This window comes from Triticum dicoccoides, chromosome 4B (genome assembly GCF_002162155.2).
Source record: "Triticum dicoccoides isolate Atlit2015 ecotype Zavitan chromosome 4B, WEW_v2.0, whole genome shotgun sequence".
Taxonomy (NCBI): domain Eukaryota; kingdom Viridiplantae; phylum Streptophyta; class Magnoliopsida; order Poales; family Poaceae; genus Triticum; species Triticum dicoccoides.
This window is the reverse complement of record NC_041387.1, coordinates 392,373,324-392,395,737: the sequence shown is the minus strand read 5'-3', so window position 1 is coordinate 392,395,737 and position 22,414 is coordinate 392,373,324. Positions and strand designations below refer to the sequence as shown.

The 22,414-nt window shown below is 40.5% G+C and overlaps 1 protein-coding gene across 1 annotated transcript; it reads left to right on the top strand.

Moving 5' to 3' along the window:
* The first annotated feature begins 17,513 nt into the window (after positions 1–17,513).
* On the top strand, positions 17,514–19,771 carry LOC119293657 (E3 ubiquitin-protein ligase AIRP2-like). The gene is made up of 3 exons (XM_037572044.1): positions 17,514–18,060; positions 18,789–19,029; positions 19,480–19,771. The coding sequence occupies exons 2-3, from the start codon at positions 18,809–18,811 to the stop codon at positions 19,652–19,654; spliced, it is 396 nt and encodes a 131-aa protein (XP_037427941.1). The 5' UTR covers positions 17,514–18,060; positions 18,789–18,808; the 3' UTR covers positions 19,655–19,771.
* The last annotated feature ends 2,643 nt before the right edge of the window (positions 19,772–22,414 follow it).

Genomic DNA, 22,414 nt, shown 5'->3' with positions numbered 1-22,414 from the left:
CCCCCGAGCCAGTGCTTGTCTAAGTGCTGGTCCGAACCAGAGCCCTTTGCAGCGCCCCCTCAGGGAAACTTGAGGTCTGGTTTTAGTTGTACGGATTGCTCATCCGGTGTTGCCCTGAGAACGAGATATGTGCAGCTCCTATCAGGATGTCGGTGCATCGGGCGGTCTTGCTGGTCTTGTTTTACCATTGTCGAAATGTCTTGTAAACCGGGATTCCGAGACTGATCGGGTCTTCCTGGGAGAAGGAATATCCTTCGTTGACCGTGAGAGCTTGTGTTGGGCTAAGTTGGGAGACCCCTGCAGGGTATAAACTTTCGAGAGCCGTGCCCGCGGTTATGTGGCAGATGGGAATTTGTTAATGTCCGGTTGTAGAGAACTTGACACCAGATTCGATTTAAAGCGCATCAACCGCGTGTGTAGCCGTGATTGTCTCTTCTCGGTGGAGTCCGGGAAGTGAACACGGTTTTGAGTTATGTTTGACGTAAGTAGGAGTTCAGGATCACCTCTTGATCATTGCTAGCTTCACGACCGTTCTGTTTGCTCTCTTCTCACTCTTATTTGCGTATGTTAGCCACCATATATGCTTAGTCGCTGCTGCAACCTCACCACTTTACCCCTTCCTTTCCCATTAAGCTTTGCTAGTCTTGATACCCATGGTAATGGGATTGCTGAGTCCTTGTGGCTCACAGATTACTACAACAACAGTGCAGGTACAGGTATGCGATGATCATGACGTGAGAGTGATGTTTGCTTGTTTTGGAGTTTTTCTTCTGCTTCTTCTTTGATCAGGGGATAGGTTCCAGGTCGGCAGCCAGGGCTAGGAGGGTGGATATCGTTTGAGTTTCTGTTTGTGTTCCATTCGTAGTCGGATGGTGCTATTATGTAAGATGATGTTGTATTCGTGTGGCATTATATGCCTTTTGTATGTATCCCCATCTATTATGTAATGTTGATGTAATGATATCCACCTTGCAAAAGCATATCAATATGCGGTTCTATCCTTGGTGGGACCTTCGAGTCTCTTTAGGATAGTTTCACATATTGGGCGTGACAACAGACCTGGCGTGTCATGCCAGTTTGCAGGTCGTGCATGTATTGCTTGCTTGTTTGTTGTGGTTCCTGTGTGCGCGAGCTAGGATAAATGTTCCAGCCAGAGTCCCTGCGGATTGGAGTGTATCATCGTCGTTCGTTGTTCCGCTGCCAGTAGTTGTTCCGCTGCCTCGAGTTGTTATGCTGCTTGTAAAGAGCAATCGTGGTTGGCGTAGTGTCGCCATGTCGATGTTATTTATTGTAATATCGGAGACCTTGTATTCATATTCGTGTAATAATAGAAAGCTGGTTTGTTCTATGCTAAGCAGTGTCGTATTCCAGAAGACTTCATCTCGATCTCTGGGATGGAATATGGGGCGTTCCGGTTTCTCTGAGCCGGGGTGCCACATAATTCTTCTGTGCAGCAATGAGAATAATCCTCAGATCACGGATCCTATCCGTATCATTGCTACTAACATCTTTCAACATAGTTTTCTCTAGGAACATATCAAAAATAAATCAGGGGAGCTAAACACGAGCTATTGATCTACAACATAGATATGCCAATACTACCAGGACTAAGTTCATGGTAAATTAAAGTTCAATTAATCATATTACTTAAGAACTCCCACTTAGATAGACATCCCTCTAGTCATCTAAATGATCACGTGATCCAAATCAACTAAACCATGTCTGATCATCACGTGAGATGGAGTAGTTTACAATGGTGAACTTCACTATGTTGATCATATCTACTATATGATTCACGCTCGACCTTTCGGTTTCTAGTGTTTTGAGGCCATATCTGCATATGCTAGGCTCGTCAAGTTTAACCCGAGTATTCTACGTGTGCAAAACTGGCTTGCACCCGCTGTATGTGAACGTAGAGCTTATCACACCTGATCATCACGTGGTGTCTCAGCACGAAGAATTGTCACAACGGTGCATACTCAGGGAGAACACTTATACCTATAAATTTAATGAGAGATCATCTTAAAATGCTACCGTCGATTTAAGCAAAATAAGATGCATAAAAGATAAACATCACATGCAATCAATATAAGTGATATGATATGGCCATCATCATATTGTGCCTTTGATCTCCATCTGCAAAGCACCGTCATGATCACCATCGTCACCGGCGCGACACCTTGATCTCCGTCGTAGCATCGTTGTCGTCTCGCCAACTATTGCTTCTACGACTATCGCTACCGCTTAGTGATAAAGTAAAGCAATTACATGGCGATTGCATTTCATATAATAAAGCGACAACCATATGGCTCCTGCCAGTTGCCGATAGCTTTGTTACAAAACATGATCATCTCATACAATAAAATTTAGCATCATGTCTTGACCATATCACATCACAGCATGCCCTGCAAAAACAAATTAGACGTCCTCTACTTTGTTGTTGCAAGTTTTACGTGGACACTACGGGCTGAGCAAGAACCGTTCTTACCTATGCATCAAAACCACAACGATATTTCATCAAGTATGTGTTGTTTTAACCTTCACAAGGACCGGGCGTAGCCACACTCGATTCAACTAAAGTTGAAGAAACTGACACCCGCCAGCCATCTGTGTGCAAAGCACGTCGGTAGAACCAGTCTTGTGTAAGCGTACGCGTAATGTCGGTCTGGGCCGCTTCATCCAACAATACCGCCGAATCGAAGTATGACATGCTGGTAAGCAGTATGACTTGTATCGCCCACAACTCACTTGTGTTCTACTCATGCATATAACATCTACGCATAAACCTGGCTTGGATGCCACTGTTGGGGAACTTAGTAATTTCAAAAAAATTCTTACGCACACGCAGGATCATGGTGATGTATAGCAACGAGAGGGAAGAGTGTAGTCCATGTACCCTAGTAGACCGTAAGCGGAAGCGTTATATCAACGCGGTTGATGTAGTCGTATGTCTTCTCGATTCGGCCGATCCAAGTACCGAACGCACGGCACCTCCGAGTTTAGCATACGTTCAACTCGATGACGTCCCTCATACTCTTGATCCAGTTGAGGCCGAGGGAGAGTTTCATCAGCACGACGGCGTGATGACGATGATGATGATGCTACCGATGCAGGGCTTCGCCTAAGCACCGCTACGATATGACCGAGGTGGATTATGGTGGAGGGGGGCACCGCACATGGCTAAAAGATCAACTGGTCAACTTTTGTATCTATGGAGTGCCCCCTGGCCACGTATATAAAGGATGGAGGGAGGAGGAGGAGGGCCCTCATAGGGCGCGCCCAAAGTGTGGAGTCCTACTAGGACTCCCTAGTCCTAGTAGGATTCCACCTCCCACATGGAATAGGAAAAGGGGAAGGGAGAAGGAGAAGTAAGGAAGGGGGCAGCGGGACCTCCTATGTGTCGTGTTATGCGGCAAACTGGCGAAGCTTCGCAGAGGCATCGAACCAACGGGCCGGCCGAGGTAGCCAACCCCACAAAGCGATTTTTTTAGAGAAAACGATTCGCGCTTCACGCTGGGCTCGAACTCGCGACGCTTACAAGTTTATTCAGGAACCATGCCGCTGGAGTTGAACACCTTATGTGACAATTACCCAGTGCAATCTTGTGAGTAGCGGGACTCGCATAAAATTCCTAAAAAAGATGGACTCATAAGGTTTCGAACTCAGCACCTCATGTGGTCAAAAGTGGTACATAACCACTACAATACATAATTTTGCTGTTTAAATGTTGCAGCGCCGCTTATAATAACTGTAAAAGGAGACATATCTATTTCTTCTTTTGAGAATTTCGAATGCGTTATTATTTAGGAAAGCGAATATTTATTGAATAAAAAATATTTCAAAATTATGAACAAATTTACAAAGTAGGAAATATTAGAAAAGCAAACATTTTGTGGAAGAGTCAAACAATTTTCAATCTTGAACAAATTTTAGAAAAGAGGGAAATTTTTGAACAAATTTGAAAACATTAACATTTTTCCAAAAAGTGAACATTTTTGGAATAAATGGAACATTTTTGGAATAAATGGAACATTTAGTGAAACTCAGAACAAAAATCTAAAAAGCGAACAATTATTGCATATGTGAACAATTTATGAAACTATGAACAAAATTAGGGAGAGGCAAGCTTTTTATGAATATCATGAACTTTCTTTCAATTTGTGAACAAAATTCGAGAAATCAGGAACTTTTCCGAACTCTTAAACACTTTTGTAAACCCCGAACAAAAATGTAGAACCAATATTTTTTGAATCCCGAACATATTTTCCAATTGTGAACACTTTTAGAACAACCGAACATTTATTAATGTGAAAAAAACTCAAATTTCTTTTTTATTAAGCCAAACAAATTTTGAAAAAAGTGACCATTTCTTGAAAATTTGAAAACCCCTTGAACAATTTTGAAACCTGAACATTTTTTGACAATCCCAAACGATTTTTAACCAGTGAACAAAATTTGAAAAACAAGAAGAATTTTTGGGATTAAAAAAAAATTCAAATCACAAATATTTTTGGAAAACTCCTGAACATATTTGGAATTTGTGAACAAATTTCAGAAAACGGGAACATTTTTTGAAAACATGAACTTTTCAGAATATCCTGAACATATTTGGAAAGTATTTTTTTATTTTGTGAACAAAATTGAAAAAAAAGGAAATTTCAAAAATTCTGAATTCAAACTTTTTCTAAAATAAAAAAAGAGAAAGAAAAAAGAATATAATAGAACAAGAAGCAGAAAAAGGGAAATATATACTTGAAAAGGAAGAAAGAAGAAAATAAAAGAAACAGAAATAGGAAATATTGAAAATCATGAACATATTTTTTATTTTTAGACCAAAGTTAGAAACGGAGAATAATTTTAAAATTTCCAAACAAATTTGAACCTTGAACAGTTTTTGAATACGTGAACAAAATTTGGAAACAAGAACAATTTTTGAAAACATGAACATTTTTTTAAAATCCCGGTCATTATTTGAAAAGTTCCAAAAAATGAACAAAAATATTCCAAACAATTTTCGCAAAATGAGAACAATTTTTGAAATGCCCGAACAATTTTTAAAAAATGCGAACATTATTTGAATTTATGAACAAGTTTTGAAAGCATGAAATATTTTACAAAATTGGAAATATTTTAAAAGTACGAACATTTTTTCTAGTTTGTGAACAAAATTTGAAACCTGATTTTTTTTAAAATGGACTTGAAATGTAAAGGAAAGAACAAAAAGAAATAGAAAAGGAAAAGAAAAGAAAGAAAAAAGAGAAAAAAAAGAAATAGAAAAATGACAAAAAAAGGTTCAGAGAACCTTCTAGAAGTTTCCCAAAACAAGAAAAACCTGGCTAGGAAACTCTAGAAGGTTCCCAAAACCGGAAGTGCCCCAATTGATTAACGGGCTGGCCCACGTGAGTGCTTCGATCGCCAGCTCTTTGCGTTGCGTCGACATTTGGACGCAACGAGCGGCAAATAGGGAATTCCGGGGGCGCCCCCCTTTCCCTAGTCCAATTCGGATTAGTCCATGGAGAAGGGGCACAGCCACCCTTGAGGCCTTTTTCTCCTTTCCGGTATGGCCCATTGAGGCCCAATACGAATTCCCGTAACTCCCCGGTGATACGTCTCCAACGTATCTATAATTTTTGATTGCTCCATGCTACTTTATCTACTGTTTGGAACTATATTGGGCTTTATTTTCCACTTTTATATTATTTTTGGGACTAACCTATTAATCGGAGGCCCAGCCCAGAATTGCTATTTTTTGCCTATTTGAGTGTTTCGAAGAAACGAAATATCAAATGGAGTCCAAACGGAATGAAACCTTCGCGAACGTGATTTTCTCACCGAACGTGATCCAGGAGACATGGAACCTTCTCCAAGGAACAAAAGAGGCGGTCACGAGGGTGGAGGGCGCGCCCCCCTACCTCGTGGCCCCCCTGCTGCTCCACCAACGTACTCCTTCCTCCTATATATACCTATGTATCCCCAAACGATCAGAATAGGAGCCAAAAACCTAATTCCACCGCTGCAACCTTCTGTATCCAGGAGATCCCATCTTGGGGCCTGTTCCGGAGCTCCGCCGGAGGGGGCATCCACCACGGAGGGCTTCTACATCAACACCATAGGCCCTCCGATGAAGTGTGAGTAGTTTACTTCAGACCTTCGGGTCCATAACTAGTAGCTAGATGGCTTCTTCTCTCTTTTTGGATCTCAATACAATGTTCTCCCCCTCTCTCGTGGAGATCTATTCGATGTAATCTTCTTTTTGCGGTGTGTTTGTTGAGACCAATGAATTGTGGGTTTATGGTCCAGTATAATCTATGGAAAATATTTGAACCTTCTCTGAATTCTTTTATGTATTATTGAGTTATCTTTGCAAGTCTCTTCGAATTATCCTTTTTGGTTTGGCCAACTAGATTGGTAGTTCTTGTAATGGGAGAAGTGCTTAGCTTTGGGTTCAATCTTGCGGTGTCCTTTCCCAGTGACAGTAGGGGCAGCAAGGCACGTATTGTATTGTTGCCATCGAGGATAACAAGATGGGGTTTTTATCATATTGCATGAATTTATCCCTCTACATCATGTCATCTTGCTTAAGGGTTACTCTGTTTTTAACTTAATCCTCTAGATGCATGCTGGATAGCAGTCGATGAGTGGAGTAATAGGAGTAGATGCAGAATCGTTTCGATCTACTTGTCTCGGACGTGATGCCTATATACATGATCATTACCTAGATATGCTCATAACTATGCTCAATTCTGTCAATTGCTCAACAGTAATTTGTTTACCCACCGTAGAAAATCTATGCTCTTGAGAGAATCCACTAGTGAAACCTATGGCCCCCGGGTCTATTCTCATCATATCAATCTCTATCGCTTTATTACTTGCTTTGTTTTTACTTTGCCTTTTACTTTTCACTTTGCATCTATCTATCAAAAATACCAAAAATATTATTTATCATCTCTATCAGATCTCACTCTCGTAAGTGACCGTGAAGGGATTGACAACCCCTAATCGCGGTGGTTGCGAGTACCTATCGTTTTGTGTAGGTACGAGGGACTTGTGCGTGGTCTCCTACTGGATTGATACCTTGGTTCTCAAAAACTGAGGGAAATACTTACGCTACTTTGCTGCATCATCCTCTCCTCTTCAGGGAAATCCAATGCAGTGCTCAAGAGGTAGCAAGAAGAATTTCTGGCACCGTTGCCGGGGAGGCTCACGCAAGCAAGTCAACCATACCAAGTACAAATCGCAATCCCTATCTCTCGTATTATATTATTTGCCATTTGCCTCTCGTTTTCCTCTCCCCCACTTCACCCTTGCCGTTTTATTCGCCCTCTCTTTCCCAATCTCCTCCTCTCTTTCCCGTTTGCCTTTTTCCGTTGCCTTTCTCTTTGCTTGTGTGTTGGATTACTTGCTGCCATGGCGCAAGATAATACCAAATTGTGTGACTTCTCGAATACCAATAATAATGATTTCCTTAGTACTCCGATTGCTCCTCTTAATAATGATGAGTCTTGTGAAATCCATACCGCTTTGCTGAACCTTGTTATGAAAGATCAATTCGCCGGCCTTCCTAGTGAAGATGCCGCTACTCATCTAAACAATTTTGTTGATTTGTGTGATATGCAAAAGAAAAAAGATACGGATAACAATATTGTCAAATTGAAGTTATTTCCGTTTTCTCTTAGAGATCGTGCTAAAGTTTGGTTTTCGTTTTTGCCTAAAAATAGTATTGATTCTTGGAACAAGTGCAAAGATGCTTTTATCTCTAAGTATTTTCCTCCCGCTAAGATCATCACTCTTAGGAACGATATTATGAATTTTAAACAACTTGATCATGAGCATGTTGCCCAATCTTGGGAAAGAATGAAATTAATGCTTCACAATTGCCCTACTCATGGTTTGAATTTATGGATGATCATACAAAAATTTTATACCGGATTGAATTTTTCTTCTAGAAATATTTTAGATTCGGCCGCGGGAGGCACGTTTATGGAAATTACGTTAGGAGATGCTACAAAATTGCTTGATAATATTATGGCTAATTATTCTCAATGGCACACCAAAAGATCTTCTAGTAAAAAAGTGCATGCTATAGAAGAAACAATGTTTTGAGTGAAAAGATGGATGAACTTATGAAGATGTTTGCTCCTAAAAATACTCCTCTTGATCCCAATGATATGCCTTTGTCTACCTTGCTTGAGAATAATAATGAATCTATGGATGTGAATTTTGTTGGTAGGAATAGTTTTGGAAACAACGCATATAGAGGCAATTTTAATCATAGGCCTTATCCTAGTAATCCTTCTAATAATTATGGAAATTCTTACAACAACTCTTATGGAAATTTTAATAAGATGCCCTCTGAATTTGAGAGTAGTGTTAAAGAGTTTATGAATTCGCAAAAGAATTTTAATGCTTTGCTTGAAGAGAAATTGCTTAAAGTTGATGATTTGGTTAGGAACGTTGATAGAATTTCTCTTGAAACTGATTCTTTAAAGCTTAGATCTATTCATCCTAAGCATGATATCAATGAGTCTCTCAAAGCCATGAGAATTTCCATTGATGAGTGCAAAGAAAGAACCGCTAGGATGCGTGCTTCCAAAGATGCCTTTATTAAAGCATGTTCTTCCAATTCCTTTGAAAATCAAGATGAAGATCTAAAAGTTATTGATGTGTCACCCATTAAATCTTTGTTTTGCAATATGAATCTTGATGAAACTTAATATGATCTTCCTTTACCTAGAAGGCGTTCTAAGAATTCGAAGTTTCTAGATCTTGATGATGAAATTGATGAAAGTGGGATTGAAAGAAATAAAAACCTAGATGTTGCTAAACCCACTATTTTGGATCTTAAGGAATTTAATTATGAAAATTGCTCTTTGATTGGTTGTATTTCCTTGTTGCAATCCGTGCTAGATTCTCCTCATGCTTATAGTCAAAATAAGGCCTTTACCGAACACATTGTTGATGCCTTGATGCAATCTTATGAAGAAAAACTTGAGTTGAAAGTTTCTATCCCGAGAAAACTCTATGATGAGTGGGTATCTACTATTAAAATTAAAATTAAAGATTATGAGTTTCATGCTTTGTGTGATTTGGGTGCTAGTGTCTCTACTATTCCCAAAACTTTGTGTGATTTGCTGGATTTCCGTGACTTTGATGATTGCTCTCTAAACTTGCATCTTGCGGATTCCACTATTAAAAAGCCTATGGGAAGAATTAATCATGTTCTTATTGTTGCAAATAGGAATTATGTGCCCGTAGATTTTATCGTTCTTGATATAGATTGCAATCCTTCATGTCCTATTATTCTTGGTAGACCTTTCCTTAGAACGATTGGTGCAATTATTGATATGAAGGAATGGAATATTAGATTCCAATTTCCCTTAAAGAAGGGCATGGAACACTTCCCTAGAAAGAAAATAAAATTACCATATGAATCTATCATGAGAGCCACTTATGGATTTCCTACCAAAGATGGCAATACCTAGATCTATCCTTGCTTTTATGCCTAGCTAGGGGCGTTAAACGATAGCACTTGTTGGGAGGCAACCCAATTTTATTTTTGTTTTTGTTTTTGCTTCTGTTTAGGAATAAATAATCCATCTACCTTCTGTTTGGATGTGGTTTTATCTTTTAATTAGTGTTTGTGCCAAGTAGAACCTATAGGATAACCTACGATGATAGTTGATTTGATTCTGCTGAAAAACAGAAACTTTGCACGCACGAATATAATTTTGTTAAATCACAGAAACGTGCTTTTGCGTTGATTCTTTTTGATGCTGTTCAATAAATAAATTTTCCAGGACTTCCTATTTTGGTAAAAGTTTTAGAGTTCCAGAAGTTTGCGTTAGTTACAGATTGCTACAGGCTGTTCTATTTATGACAGATTCTGTTTTGCGTGTGTTGTTTGCTTATTTTGATGACTCTATGGCTAGTAAAATAGTTTATAATCCATAGAGAAGTTGGAATACAGTAGGTTTAACACCAATATAAATAAATAATGAGTTCATTACAGTCCCTTAAGTAGTTCTTTGTTTTCTTTCTCTAACGGAGCTCACGAGATTTCTGTTGAGTTTTGTGTTGTGAAGTTTTCAAGTTTTAGGTGAATTCTTTTGATGGATTATGGAACAAGGAGTGGCAAGAGCCTAAGCTTGGGGATGCCCATGGCACCCCCAAGATAATCCAAGTACACCAAAAAGTCAAAGCTTGGGGATGCCCCGGAAGGCATCCCCTCTTTCGTCCACTTCCATCGGTAATTTACTTAGAGCTATATTTTTATTCACCACATGATATGTGTTTTGCTTGGAGCGTCTTGTATTATTTGTGTCTTTGATTGTTAGTCTACCACAATCATCCTTGCTGTACACACCTTTTGAGAGAGCCACACATGAATTGGAATTTGTTAGAATACTCTATGTGCTTCACTTATATCTTTTGTGCTTGATAGTTTTGCTCATAGTGCTTCACTTATATCTTTTGAGCGTGATAATTCTTGCTCTAGTACTTCACTTAGATCTTTTAGAGCACAGTGGTGGATTTGTTTTAAAGAAACTATTGATCTCTCATGCTTCACTTAGGTTATTTTGGGAGTCGTTAATAGCATCGTAATTTGCTTAATGTTAATATACTTGGTATTCAAGATATGTGAAACTTTCTTTTGAGTGAATTGAATATTAAGATAAGTTTGATGCTTGATAATTATTTTGAGATATGGAGGTGATAATATCAAAGTCATGCTAGTTGGGTGATTATGAATTTGAAGAATGCTTGTGTTGAAGTTTGCAAGTCCCGTAGCATGCACGCATGGTTAAAGTTGTGTAACAAATTTGAAACATGAAGTGTACCTGGCTTGTGCATCCTTATGAGTGGCGGTCGGGGACGAGCGATGGTCTTTTCCTACCATTCTATCCCCCTAGGAGCATGCGCGTGGTACTTGATTTTTGATGGCTTCTAAATTTTTGCAATAAGTATATGAGTTCTTTTGACTAATGTTGAGTCCATGGATTATACACACTCTCACCTTTCCGCCTTTGCTAGCCTCTTCGGTACCGTGCATTTCCCTTTCTCACCTTGAGAGTTGGTGCAAACTTTGCCGGTGCATCCAAACTCCATGATACGATACGCTCTATCACACATAAACCTCCTTATATCTTCCTCAAAACAGCCACCATACTTACCTATTATGGCATTTCCATAGCCATTCCGAGATATATTGCCATGCAACTTCCACCATCATCATCATGACATACATTACTTTTGTCATATTGCCATTGCATGATCATGTAGTTTACATCGTATTTGTGGCAAAGCCACCATGCATTATTTTTCATACATGTCACTCTTGATTCATTGCACCATCCCGGTACACCGCCGGAGGCATTCATATAGAGTCATATCTTGTTCTAAGTTTTGAGTTGTAATCCTTATGTTGTAATCAATAGAAGTGTGATGATCATCATTGTTAGAGCATTGCCCAAAAAAAGGCCAAAAAAAGAAAGGTCCAAAAAAAGAAAAAAGAAAGAAAAAGAAAAAAAAGAAAAGAAAAAAGGGCAATGCTACCATCTCCTTTTCCACACTTGTGCTTCAAAGTAGCACCTTGTTCCTCATGTAGTGAGTCTCATATATTGTGCTTCAAGTAGCACCTTGTTCTTCATGTAGTGAGTCTCATAAAGTTGTCCTTTTCATACTAGTGGGAATTTTTCATTATAGAACTTGGCTTGTATATTCCTATGATGGGCTTCCTCAAATGCCCTAGGTCTTCATGAGCAAGCGAGTTGGATGCACACCCACTAGTTTTCTTTTGTTGAGCATTCATAACTCTAGTGCATCCATTGCATTGCAATCCCTACTCCTCATGTTGACATCAATTGATGGGCATCTCCATAGCCCGTTGATTAGCCTCGTCAATGTGAGACTTTCTCCTTTTCTGTCTTCTCCACACAATCCCCATCATCATATTCTATTCCACCCATAGTGCTATATCCATGGCTCATGCTCATGTATTGCGTGAAGGTTGAAAAAGTTTGAGATTATTTAAGTATGAAACAATTGCTTGGCTTGTCATCGGGGGTATAGAAGTTGGGAACATCTTTGTGTGACGAAAATGAAGCATAGCCTAACTATATGATTTTGTAGGGATGAACTTTCTTTTGCCATGCTATTTTGAGAAGACATGATTGCTTTGATTAGTATGCTTGAAGTATTATTATTTTTGTGTCAATATGAACTTTTGTCTTGAATCTTTCGGATCTGAATATTCATATCACAATTAAGAAGATTTACATTGAAATTATGCCAAAGTATCACTCTGCATCAAAAATTCTCTTTTTATCATTTACCTACTTGAGGACGAGCAGGAATTAAGCTTGGTGATGCCTGATACGTCTCCAACGTATCTATAATTTTTGATTGCTCCATGCTACTTTATCTACTGTTTTGGACTATATTGGGCTTTATTTTCCACTTCTATATTATTTTTGGGACTAACCTATTAACCGGAGGCCCAGCCCAGAATTGTTGTTTTTTGCCTATTTCAGTGTTTCGAAGAAACGGAATATCAAACGGAGTCCAAACGGAATCAAACCTTCGGGAACGTGATTTTCTCACCGAACGTGATCCAGGAGACTTGGACCCTGCTCCAAGGAACAAAAGAAGCGGTCACGAGGGTGGAGGGCGCGCCCCCCTAGGCGCGCCCCCCTACCTCGTGGCCCCTCTGCTGCTCCACCGATGTACTCCTTCCTCCTATATATTCCTACGTATCCCCAAACGATCAGAACAGGAGCCAAAAACCTCATTCCACCACCGCAACCTTCTGTATCCACGAGATCCCATCTTGGGGCCTGTTCCGGAGCTCCGCCGAAGGGGCCATCCACCATGGAGGGCTTCTACATCAACACCATAGCCCCTCCGATGAAGTGTGAGTAGTTTACTTCAGACCTTCGGGTCCATAGCTAGTAGCTAGATGACTTCTTCTCTCTTTTTGGATCTCAATACAATGTTCCCCCCCTCTCTCGTGGAGATCTATTCGATGTAATCTTCTTTTTGCGGTGTGTTTGTTGAGACCGATGCATTGTGGGTTTATGATCCAGTATTATCTGTGGAAAATATTTGAATCTTCTCTGAATTCTTTTATGTATGATTGAGTTATCTTTGCAAGTCTCTTTGAATTATCCTTTTTGGTTTGGCCAACTAGATTGGTAGTTCTTGCAATGGGAGAAGTGCTTAGCTTTGGGTTCAATCTTGCGGTGTCCTTTCCCAGTGACAGCAGTGGCAGCAAGGCACGTATTGTATTGTTGCCATCGAGGATAACAAGATGGGGTTTTTATCATATTGCATGAATTTATCCCTCTACATCATGTCATCTTGCTTAAGGCGTTATTCTGTTTTTAACCTAATACTCTAGATGCATGCTGGATAGCGGTCGATGAGTGGAGTAATAGTAGTAGATGCAGAATCGTTTCGATCTACTTGTCTCGGACGTGATGCCTATATACATGATCATTACCGAGATATGCTCATAACTATGCTCAATTCTGTCAATTGCTCAACAGTAATTTGTTCACCCACCATAGAAAATCTATGCTCTTGAGAGAAGCCACTAGTGAAACCTATGGCCCCCGGGTCTATTCTCATCATATCAATCTCTATCGCTTTATTACTTACTTTGTTTTTTACTTTGCCTTTTACTTTTCACTTTGCATCTATCTATCAAAAATACCAAAAATATTATTTATCATCTCTATCAGATCTCACTCTCGTAAGTGATCGTGAAGGGATTGACAACCCCTAATCGTGTTGGTTGCGAGTAGCTATCATTTTGTGTAGGTACGAGGGACTTGTGCGTGGTCTCCTACTGGATTGATACCTTGGTTCTCAAAAACTAAGGGAAATACTTACGCTACTTTGCTGCATCATCCTCTCCTCTTCGGGGAAATCCAACGCAGTGCTCAAGAGGTAGCACCCGGTACTCCGAAAAATATCCGAATCGCTCGGAACCTTTCCGATGTCCGAATATAGTCGTCCAATATATTGATCTTTATGTCTCAACCATTTCGAGACTCCTCGTCATGTCCCCGATCTCATACGGGACTCCGAACTACCTTCGGTACATCAAAATACATAAACTCATAATACCGATCGTCACCGAATGTTAAGCGTGCGGACCCTATGGGTTCGAGAACTATGTAGACACGACCGAGACTCATCTCCGGTCAATAACCAATAGCGGAACCTGGATGCTCATATTGGCTCCCACATATTCTACAAAGATCTTTATCGGTCAAACCGCATAACAACATACGTTGTTCCCTTTGTCATTGGTATGTTACTTTCCCGAGATTCGATCGTCGGTATCTCAATACCTAATTCAATCTCGTTGCCGGCAAGTCTCTTTACTCATTCACTACAAGAAATATGTCAACTTATGACCTTCTGTCAGTGACCCTGGAAGAATTGGTCATAGATTTATGACCATTTGAGACCAATTGGTCAAAAGCTGTTCGAGGGGCTCCAAACCCTAAACCATTGCGACCATTTTGGTCAGAAAGGTCATAATTTCCTTACATGAAATGGTCATAAAGCTAACAGTGCTAGTCCGCTGCCTTATTTCTAGTTGTTAACAACCAATATAGATGGTCATAGCCTTGTAAATTGTGGTGGGTTGCTATGACTAGGCGCCACCTCATCAGTTTTGCCTATGTGTCATGTCCATGTGGCAGTTTTTGCCCTAGGTTGTGAAGCAACCTATATTTCTGTCATTCCCAAAATTCCCAAAAAAATCTCATAAATTCTTTGGGTCATATCTTCGTCAAATATGTAAAAACCTTCCTTGCCTAGTTCAAAAATAATTCAAAAATATTCATTTTCCTATTCTGTTCAAAGTAACAGTTTGTGAAGGAAGTACCACTTTGGCATGTCCAAATAGTATCCATTTTCTACAATGCTTTCCTATGCCCAAATAACCATCCTCCACCAAATGCCAGCTCAATTCATTCATTATTTTGAGCCGAGCTTCAACATTCGTATTTATGTCCAGTGTGGTGGTTTGCAAAGCAAGTACCACCTAGGCTCCTCCTTTTGAGCTGAAAATTTGTGAAAACGGTCTTCTTAGTAACTGATCATCCTCAGCCAAAACTCACGCCCATTAGCCATGTACATTTCCCGTACCGCTAATCAAACACTTGGCTGCTAATTCATGTTTGAGCATCGATTGGTCTCCTCGTGAGAATATTATGTTGTAATTTTCTTCCTAGCACCAACCTGGGGAGTGCCCAACCCACTAGACATGCCTAGGCCGCCCAGAACACATGGCAACGCCACGGTCACGCGGTGACCACGCGGCGGGCATGCGAGTTTACGCGCTCTAGAGTTGGGGCCCTCGGCCACCGCCCAAACCTCGACGTATCGCCACCAAACCATGTATTTATGATTAAATAGGTCCTTATGTAACTAGAAATGATTTTTGGAAAAAATAAATAGCAAACTATGTGGCAGCTGCAGTTCAAATTTGACCCGCTTCCAACTAAATTGGCAGAAATTTGTCTTTTTCACGAGAGGTGGATCAAAAAAATTTACACCAGACCATTTTGTCAATTGTGCATTAAATATGGCCTAGTATTTTATAAAAATGATTTGGTCCAATTTTGCAACAATTATTTGGTAGTTCCTTCACAAAAAAACCTCCTTTCGGGCACTCAAAAATGGAAAATGGTTTTTTCGTCCAACGAAAATGAAAACTTCCTTAGGCAACATTGTTTGCTATTCCAATATGCACCCTTGTGCACAATATGAGATCATTTGAACAAACTATGCCATGAATGTGGCCATAAGATTGATCATTTGGCTTGAAAGTCATGAATCTTCACACTTGATAGCTCATTTCTGAGAACACTTTTTTAAAATAATTACCGTATTACAAGTTTATTATTTTTCCTAGAAACTTGGTCACATATAATGACACAATGCGAAGGTTTTCCAATTTTTTGATTTTTTTGAATATTTTATGCCCGTTTCAAAATGCGGTCAAAACGGCGGGCTTGACCGTTCCTAGCTAGTGGTTGAATATTGGAAAACTTTTGGTGTTTCTCTGATTAAATAGATACTTATGTACCTAGAAATGATTTTTTAAAAAAATAAATAGCAAACTATGAGGCAGCTGCAGTTCAAATTTGACCCGCTTCCAGCTGAATCGGCGGAAATTTGTCTTTTTCACGAGAGGTGGATCAAAACTTTTTACACCCAACCATTTTGTCAATTGTGCATTAAATATGTCCTAGTATTTTATAAAATTGATTTGGTCCAATTTTGCAACAATTATTTGGTAGTTCCTTCACAAAAAAACCTCATTTCAGGCACTCGAAAAATGGAAAATGGTTTTTTCGTCCAACGAAAATGAAAACTTCCTTAGGCAACATTGTTTGGAATTCCAAGATGCACCCTTGTGCACAATATGAGATCATTTGAAAAAACTATGCCATGAATGTGGCCATAAGATTGATCATTTGGCTTGAAAGCCATGAATCTTCACGCATGATAGCTCATTTCTGAGAATACTTTTTTAAAATAATTGTCGTATTACAAGTTTGTTATTTTTCCTGGGAACTTGGCCACATATAATGACACAATGCGAAGGTTTCCCAATTTTTTGATTTTTTTTTGATTTTTTTATGCCCGTTTCAAAATGCGGTCAAAACGGCGGGAATGACCGTTCCTAGCTAGTGGTTGAATCTTGAATTTGTTTAGGTGTTTCTCTGATTAAATAGATACTTATGTACCTATAAATGATTTTTGGTAAAAATAAATAGCAAACTATGAGGCAGCTGCAGTTCAAATTTGACCCGCTTCCAGCTGAATCAGCGGAAATTTGTCTTTTCACGAGAGGTGGATCAAAAGTTTTTACACCCAACCATTTGGTCAATTGTGCATTAAATATGGCCTAGTATTTTAGAAAATTGATTTGGTCCAATTTTGCAACATTTATTTGGTAGGTTCTTAAAAAAAACCTCATTTGGGGCACTCAAAAAATGGAAAATGATTTTTTCGTCCAAAGAAAATGAGAATGTTTCTTCTTGATTTTCTCATATCATAAAACTATGTCACATTCATTCAAAAAATGGAAAACTATGTCACATTTGGTGACACAATGAGAATGTTTCTTTTTGATTTTCTCATATCATAAAACTGTTTATATGATTCAACACCTTTTTTTGAAAAATATGGTTCAACACCTTATTTTTAGTCGATTACGACCAATTCAGAAGGTCATAACGTGTACTGCATTCTGATTGGTCCGTAGTCATGTCACGCGGATCGTGCTCAAACGCCGTCGGATGCTCTCGGATCCGACGGTAGCCCTTTCTCCCTCACCCCCTCCCCCTCTTTGTCTGAAAAAAAGAAAAAGAAAAAAGAAAACTCCCTCACCCTCTCACCCCACGAACCCTAGTGCTCCAGATCCGCCACCCATTCACGCGCTCCCTCTCCCCCATCGCCGCCGCCACCCCGCCGATCCGCCATCCGACCCCGCCGCCCGCGCCCGCGCGCCACCACCCGCTTCTCCTCGCCTCCTGGAGGACGTCCGCCGCTCTTCCTCCGCCCGTCCCGGAGGCCTCGGTCGGTGCCCTCCTCCGCAGGGCTGCCGCGCTCGTCCAGCCCTCGGCGCCCGCGTCCGAGCGAGAGGAGCTCGCTGCTCAAGCATGCACAAGAGCCATGGCGCCCTCCTAAGCTCCTCCGTCTTCATCGAAGCACCACAGGACCAATAGCTCCACCGCGCGTGCCCGCCGGCGGCAAGAGTCCCAGGCCAGTGAGCTAAGTCTCTCCCTTGCCTTCTTGTTTTCCCGTGCTCCCTTTCTTCCCTTCCCTCGCTAACCTCCCGCTCTCTGTGTCCTTTCCTCGTTATGACAGCCAACGCCATGGATGGACTCTGTCCAGGATCTCGCCGCTCATACCCGCTTCCTCTGGCCACCGAAGCCTCTGACCAGCCTCGTCGTGTGGACCTCCTCCCCCACCTGGCAGATCCGGCCTCTCCTGCCCGTTGACCGCACCGCCGGAGCCCTGCATCGCCCCTCACTGGTTCTTGCTTTGATGCCCACCTCTGTAAAAAATTTCACTCGCTCTACTTGTTTTGATGTGGAGATGTGAGGAGTTTGTAGTTTCTTTGTGTGCTTGGCCGATGGGGTTGTTTTTGGCTCTGTTTGGTCTGTGCTGGATAATAGTCTGAAGCCTGAAGGCGATAGGAACCATGTGTGTGTGTATAGAACCTTGAGGTTGCAGGCTCTCCTGGATAAATGAATGGATTCTAGTGGTTAACTCGCAAACTGAAACATTCATGAATTTAGTCACGAAATTGGCAGGCAGATGGATGTCTTTGCTGTAAAGATTGATTTACTGTAATCTGCTTTGTTTACCTTATTTCGGCAGTTTCTGAACGTCATATTAATTGAAGCTTTAAACCAAGAATTTGTTACTGTGTCTTTTAAGTCCTTAGAACTCCTAACAAAATTAAAGAAAGTTTTCTGGCGTGCCTTGCAATAGCTGGAAACAATCGAGTCATGTTGATGTTGTCAGGCTTGGTAGATTCAGTTTGGCATGGATTTGGATCAAGTTTGCATTCTGAGATAGGTTTGTTTCTGGGATTTTGCTGCTGGTGCTGTACACATGTTGCTTGCCATTTTTGCCTCTAGAGTCGGTAAACACTCTCTAAACAACGGACAAGAACAGCAGATGTTCACGCTGTCAGTGTGTCGGCTTGGAGATTCGACCTGTGATATTACTAATGCCCATCCTCTGTCCGTCTGCAGCCGTGATATTCCCCTCCCTCATGCAACTGGAGCACGGGATGAGCGACTCCGACGACCGGAGGCAGAGGGCGGCGTGCGCGGAGAGGTACAGGAGGAGAGACGAGCCAGAGGACAGCAAGAGGCCCGTCTCCGAGATGGACGCCGAGATAGAGGAGGAGTGCGGGATCTGCATGGAGCTCAACAGCAGGGTCATGCTGCGCAACTGCATCCACGACATGTGCATCAAGTGCTATCATCAATGGTGAGCGAGAACAAGAACCTGGCCCCCTCGCGTTATCATTTGTTTTTCACTAGAACACTAGAACTTGCTTATCGACATGAACGTGCAAATAAGAAATTCTCACCGCTTAATAATTAACCAAAGCTTAATTGATTTGCCAAGCAATATCCTGTGCTTATTAGTTGCAAGCTGTATTGGTTTGCTCTGCTGCCATGTTAATTCTTTGTTTCCCCTTTGTGTTAACCACCTTGCTCTGTTGTACAGAAACTTTATTGAGAAATTGTCAGTTAACACTAGGATCAGTAACCACCTTGTGCATTCTAGGATCAATATTCAGTTATTTTGTACTGCTTTCTTCGAGGTTCATGGTCCAGGCAGATGGCTCACTGTTCGTTCCAGCTCCTGTTATGTTATAGCTGCTTATCTTACTAATATTTGTACTATTTGTCTTATGTTCTTGTTTGTATTCAGTCAATGCCTCCAATGTGGTCGACAGCGAGTGCATCGGGGATTCGGGGTCGTCTTCGAGAAGGATAAGACCAGGGCCTCCAATGGATCATTCAGTGCTCCACTTCTCCTCTTCTTCCTAACCATTTCCTGTCTTCCTGCCGTCACATGCAATGGCTACTTGTCACCTCCTTCTTAATTAGTACACATGGAGCTTAAACCAATTGTATCTGGAATTCAGTTGTAAGAAAGTGTCTAATCTGAAACAAGGCATGGGTGGGAATTTGTTTGGTCTAGAGTACACTGCAATATGTTTCTTGTATGCTTTAGCCACTGTTAGATTACAGTACTACTACTACTAGTCTATATATGCAACTTGTCTATAGTAAAATTATTTGACTTGTTAAAACTGCCACACATAGTACTGCTACTAGTCTATATATGCAACCAGTACCTATGTTTCTCAATATAAAGACGTTTTGGTAGTTTAAATGATGGATGGAGTGATAGTTACAGTAGGTTTGAATCCCAATTTTTCTGTGGTAGCACAACAACTGTTGTGTCGCTCCTTATGTTAGTCATGTTATTCTTCTGACCTGGCTGTACAGACACCTATGGTGCATAGCTAGCTGGCTATAGCTTCATCCTGCTGGCCTTTTTTGAACATTGTGCCGTTGGTTCTCATTTCACCTCATTTTATTGGTATATACCTTCAGAATTGTTTCCATACCAAGGGCCATGTTATTGTTTGAATTTCAGTTTTGTTCTGGTAATACAGAAAGTGCTCTGTTGGTTCTCAGTTTACCTCGTTTTATTGGTATATATTCCTGCAGGCGGAGCAGCGGGTGGGGGAGTAAAATCAGGCGATGGCCAGCAAGTCAAGGCCGTCACAACGGCCGGCATGCACCACAAGGAGGAGGATGGCCTCTTCACCTACTCTGGTCCCGTCCTCCCCGAGTCCTGGTCGTGCCCCTGTGCATGATAGCGCCCTCACTCTTCTACTTCTACTACCTACTGTTGCTCTTGTGCTGCTATTATACGATGGTAGTATGATGCTGCTGATGTTGTTGATGCCATGATTTTTGTCTTGTCATGCACTGAAATTAATTGGTAGCATTAGAAGCAAATTTCCCATCATCCTTTAGCTGCACTAGTCTTGTGTATTTGGCAGGCATATGCATATCTGTAGCTCTTCCTTTTTTTGATAATTCACTCATCTGTAGCAGTCACATATCTGTCCTCGTAACATCTGCTTGATCAATGTTGTTTTGTTCTCATATAGAATGTCCATTTGATGCTGTCTATCTGCTTGCTGGGTGTGCATCCAAGTGTGGGATGTTGTTGGTGATCCTCCGTAGATTTACAGTGTTAGTTTTTCCTTCTGTTCTAGTAGACCCGATTGAGCTGGATTGTTCAGCTAGGGTGGGTGCACACATCAAGTGCCAACTGTCGGTCATCCACCGTGGGTTTGTTTTCTTCACTTCTGCAACAATACACCAAGTGAATCATGCGTCCACTTGGAAGTAGACCCAGTTACATCATGAGTGGTGGATCATTGGTCGTTTAAAATGGTTTCTTAAGAGTGCTGACTTATTATTCAGTGAATTTTCTCTGATGTGTCTAAAATGTTGTCTTTGTGCCTACTTCATTGTTGTCATTCCTATAGTGTGCTTTTTCAGTTTCATTTTACTGTAATATCGCCCAGTTTTATAGTGTAATTTACTGCATAGTCACTGTAAAACTTGTAGGTATTACAGTGGAATACCTAAGATTTTTTTAGGGAGTTACACTGTAAATAACCAATTTTATACATTGTATAAACTGCAGGTATTTACAGTGGAATTCCTCTATTTTTTCACTGTATATCCTCAATTTCTATTACAATGTAAAGTCCCACATTTATCATACTCCATGCTTTATCTCTAATTTCTTGGTCTTTTGACATTGTAAATTGCAGCTATATTAACGCCCTTATTTTCTTGTGTATTTCCAATGCTTTTTAACTCTGTATTTCCTGTTGGTTTACTGTTTTTACCCTGATCTAAATATATTTCAGTGTTGCTTTCAGTCTGTTAGAACCTGATGATTCCAGTTTTTTTACTAGATTCTTTGATGTTTTCTGCAGAAAAATTCATCTAAAAGGTGTCTGTACATCAGAAGGGTGAGCACAAGGAGTAGGAGACTGTTGGCGTTTTGTAAAACCTGATGATCCTGCTTTTGTACTTCAGAAGTAGCAGCAGTAGGGGAAGGGTTATCTGGGAATTTAATGTATCTTCTCTCTGTTTGTGAATGAAATAGTAATTATTTATGTGATTTAATGTATCTTCTCTCTGTGAATTTCATGTATGTTTCAGAATTACAATTCCTGTTTCATATGAAATAGTAACTATGTATGTGATTTGAAAATGTGTGCAATGAAAACATGACTCCTGCGACCCACTTATCAAAATAATTTGAGCACATTTGAAATTTTTGACGTGTGGGACCAGTGTATGATATTATGATATTTCGGACAAATGTAAAATAGTGGAAAATAAAATAGCAAAAAGTAAAAGATCATACGCTGTAAAAGGCCGCATCTAGAAATAAAAGTGCTGAATTGTTGGGCCAGGCCCATGTAGCTAGAAAAAATTAATAGAGAAAAAATATAGTAAAAAGGCCGAATTGTTGGGCTCGGCCCATGTAGAAAATCGAATTGGACCGGGCTGAATCTTGTGCCACATCAGCTTGCCACGCTGGATGCCTACGTGGCCTGGGGGAGGTTGCTAGTGACCAAAACGCCACAGTAGGAATATTTTGGTCGTAAACGTCTTTGACCATTCCAGAAGAAAGGTCGCTATAGTCAGTTTACGACGGCCAGCTTTTGACCTTCTGTTTTTGGTCACAAAAAGGTCATAAATGGAAATTTGTGACCTTTCAGTGACCAATAGTGGTGGTCATAAGTTGACATATTTCTTGT

Excerpts from the sequence above, each read along its gene's own strand:
- LOC119293657 (XM_037572044.1), top strand. The coding sequence starts at position 18,809 with ATGCAACTGGAGCACGGGATGAGCGACTCCGACGACCGGAGGCAGAGG. Across the intron at positions 19,030-19,479 it reads ATCAAGTGCTATCATCAATG|TCAATGCCTCCAATGTGGTC; the intron begins GTGAGCGAGAAC and ends GTTTGTATTCAG.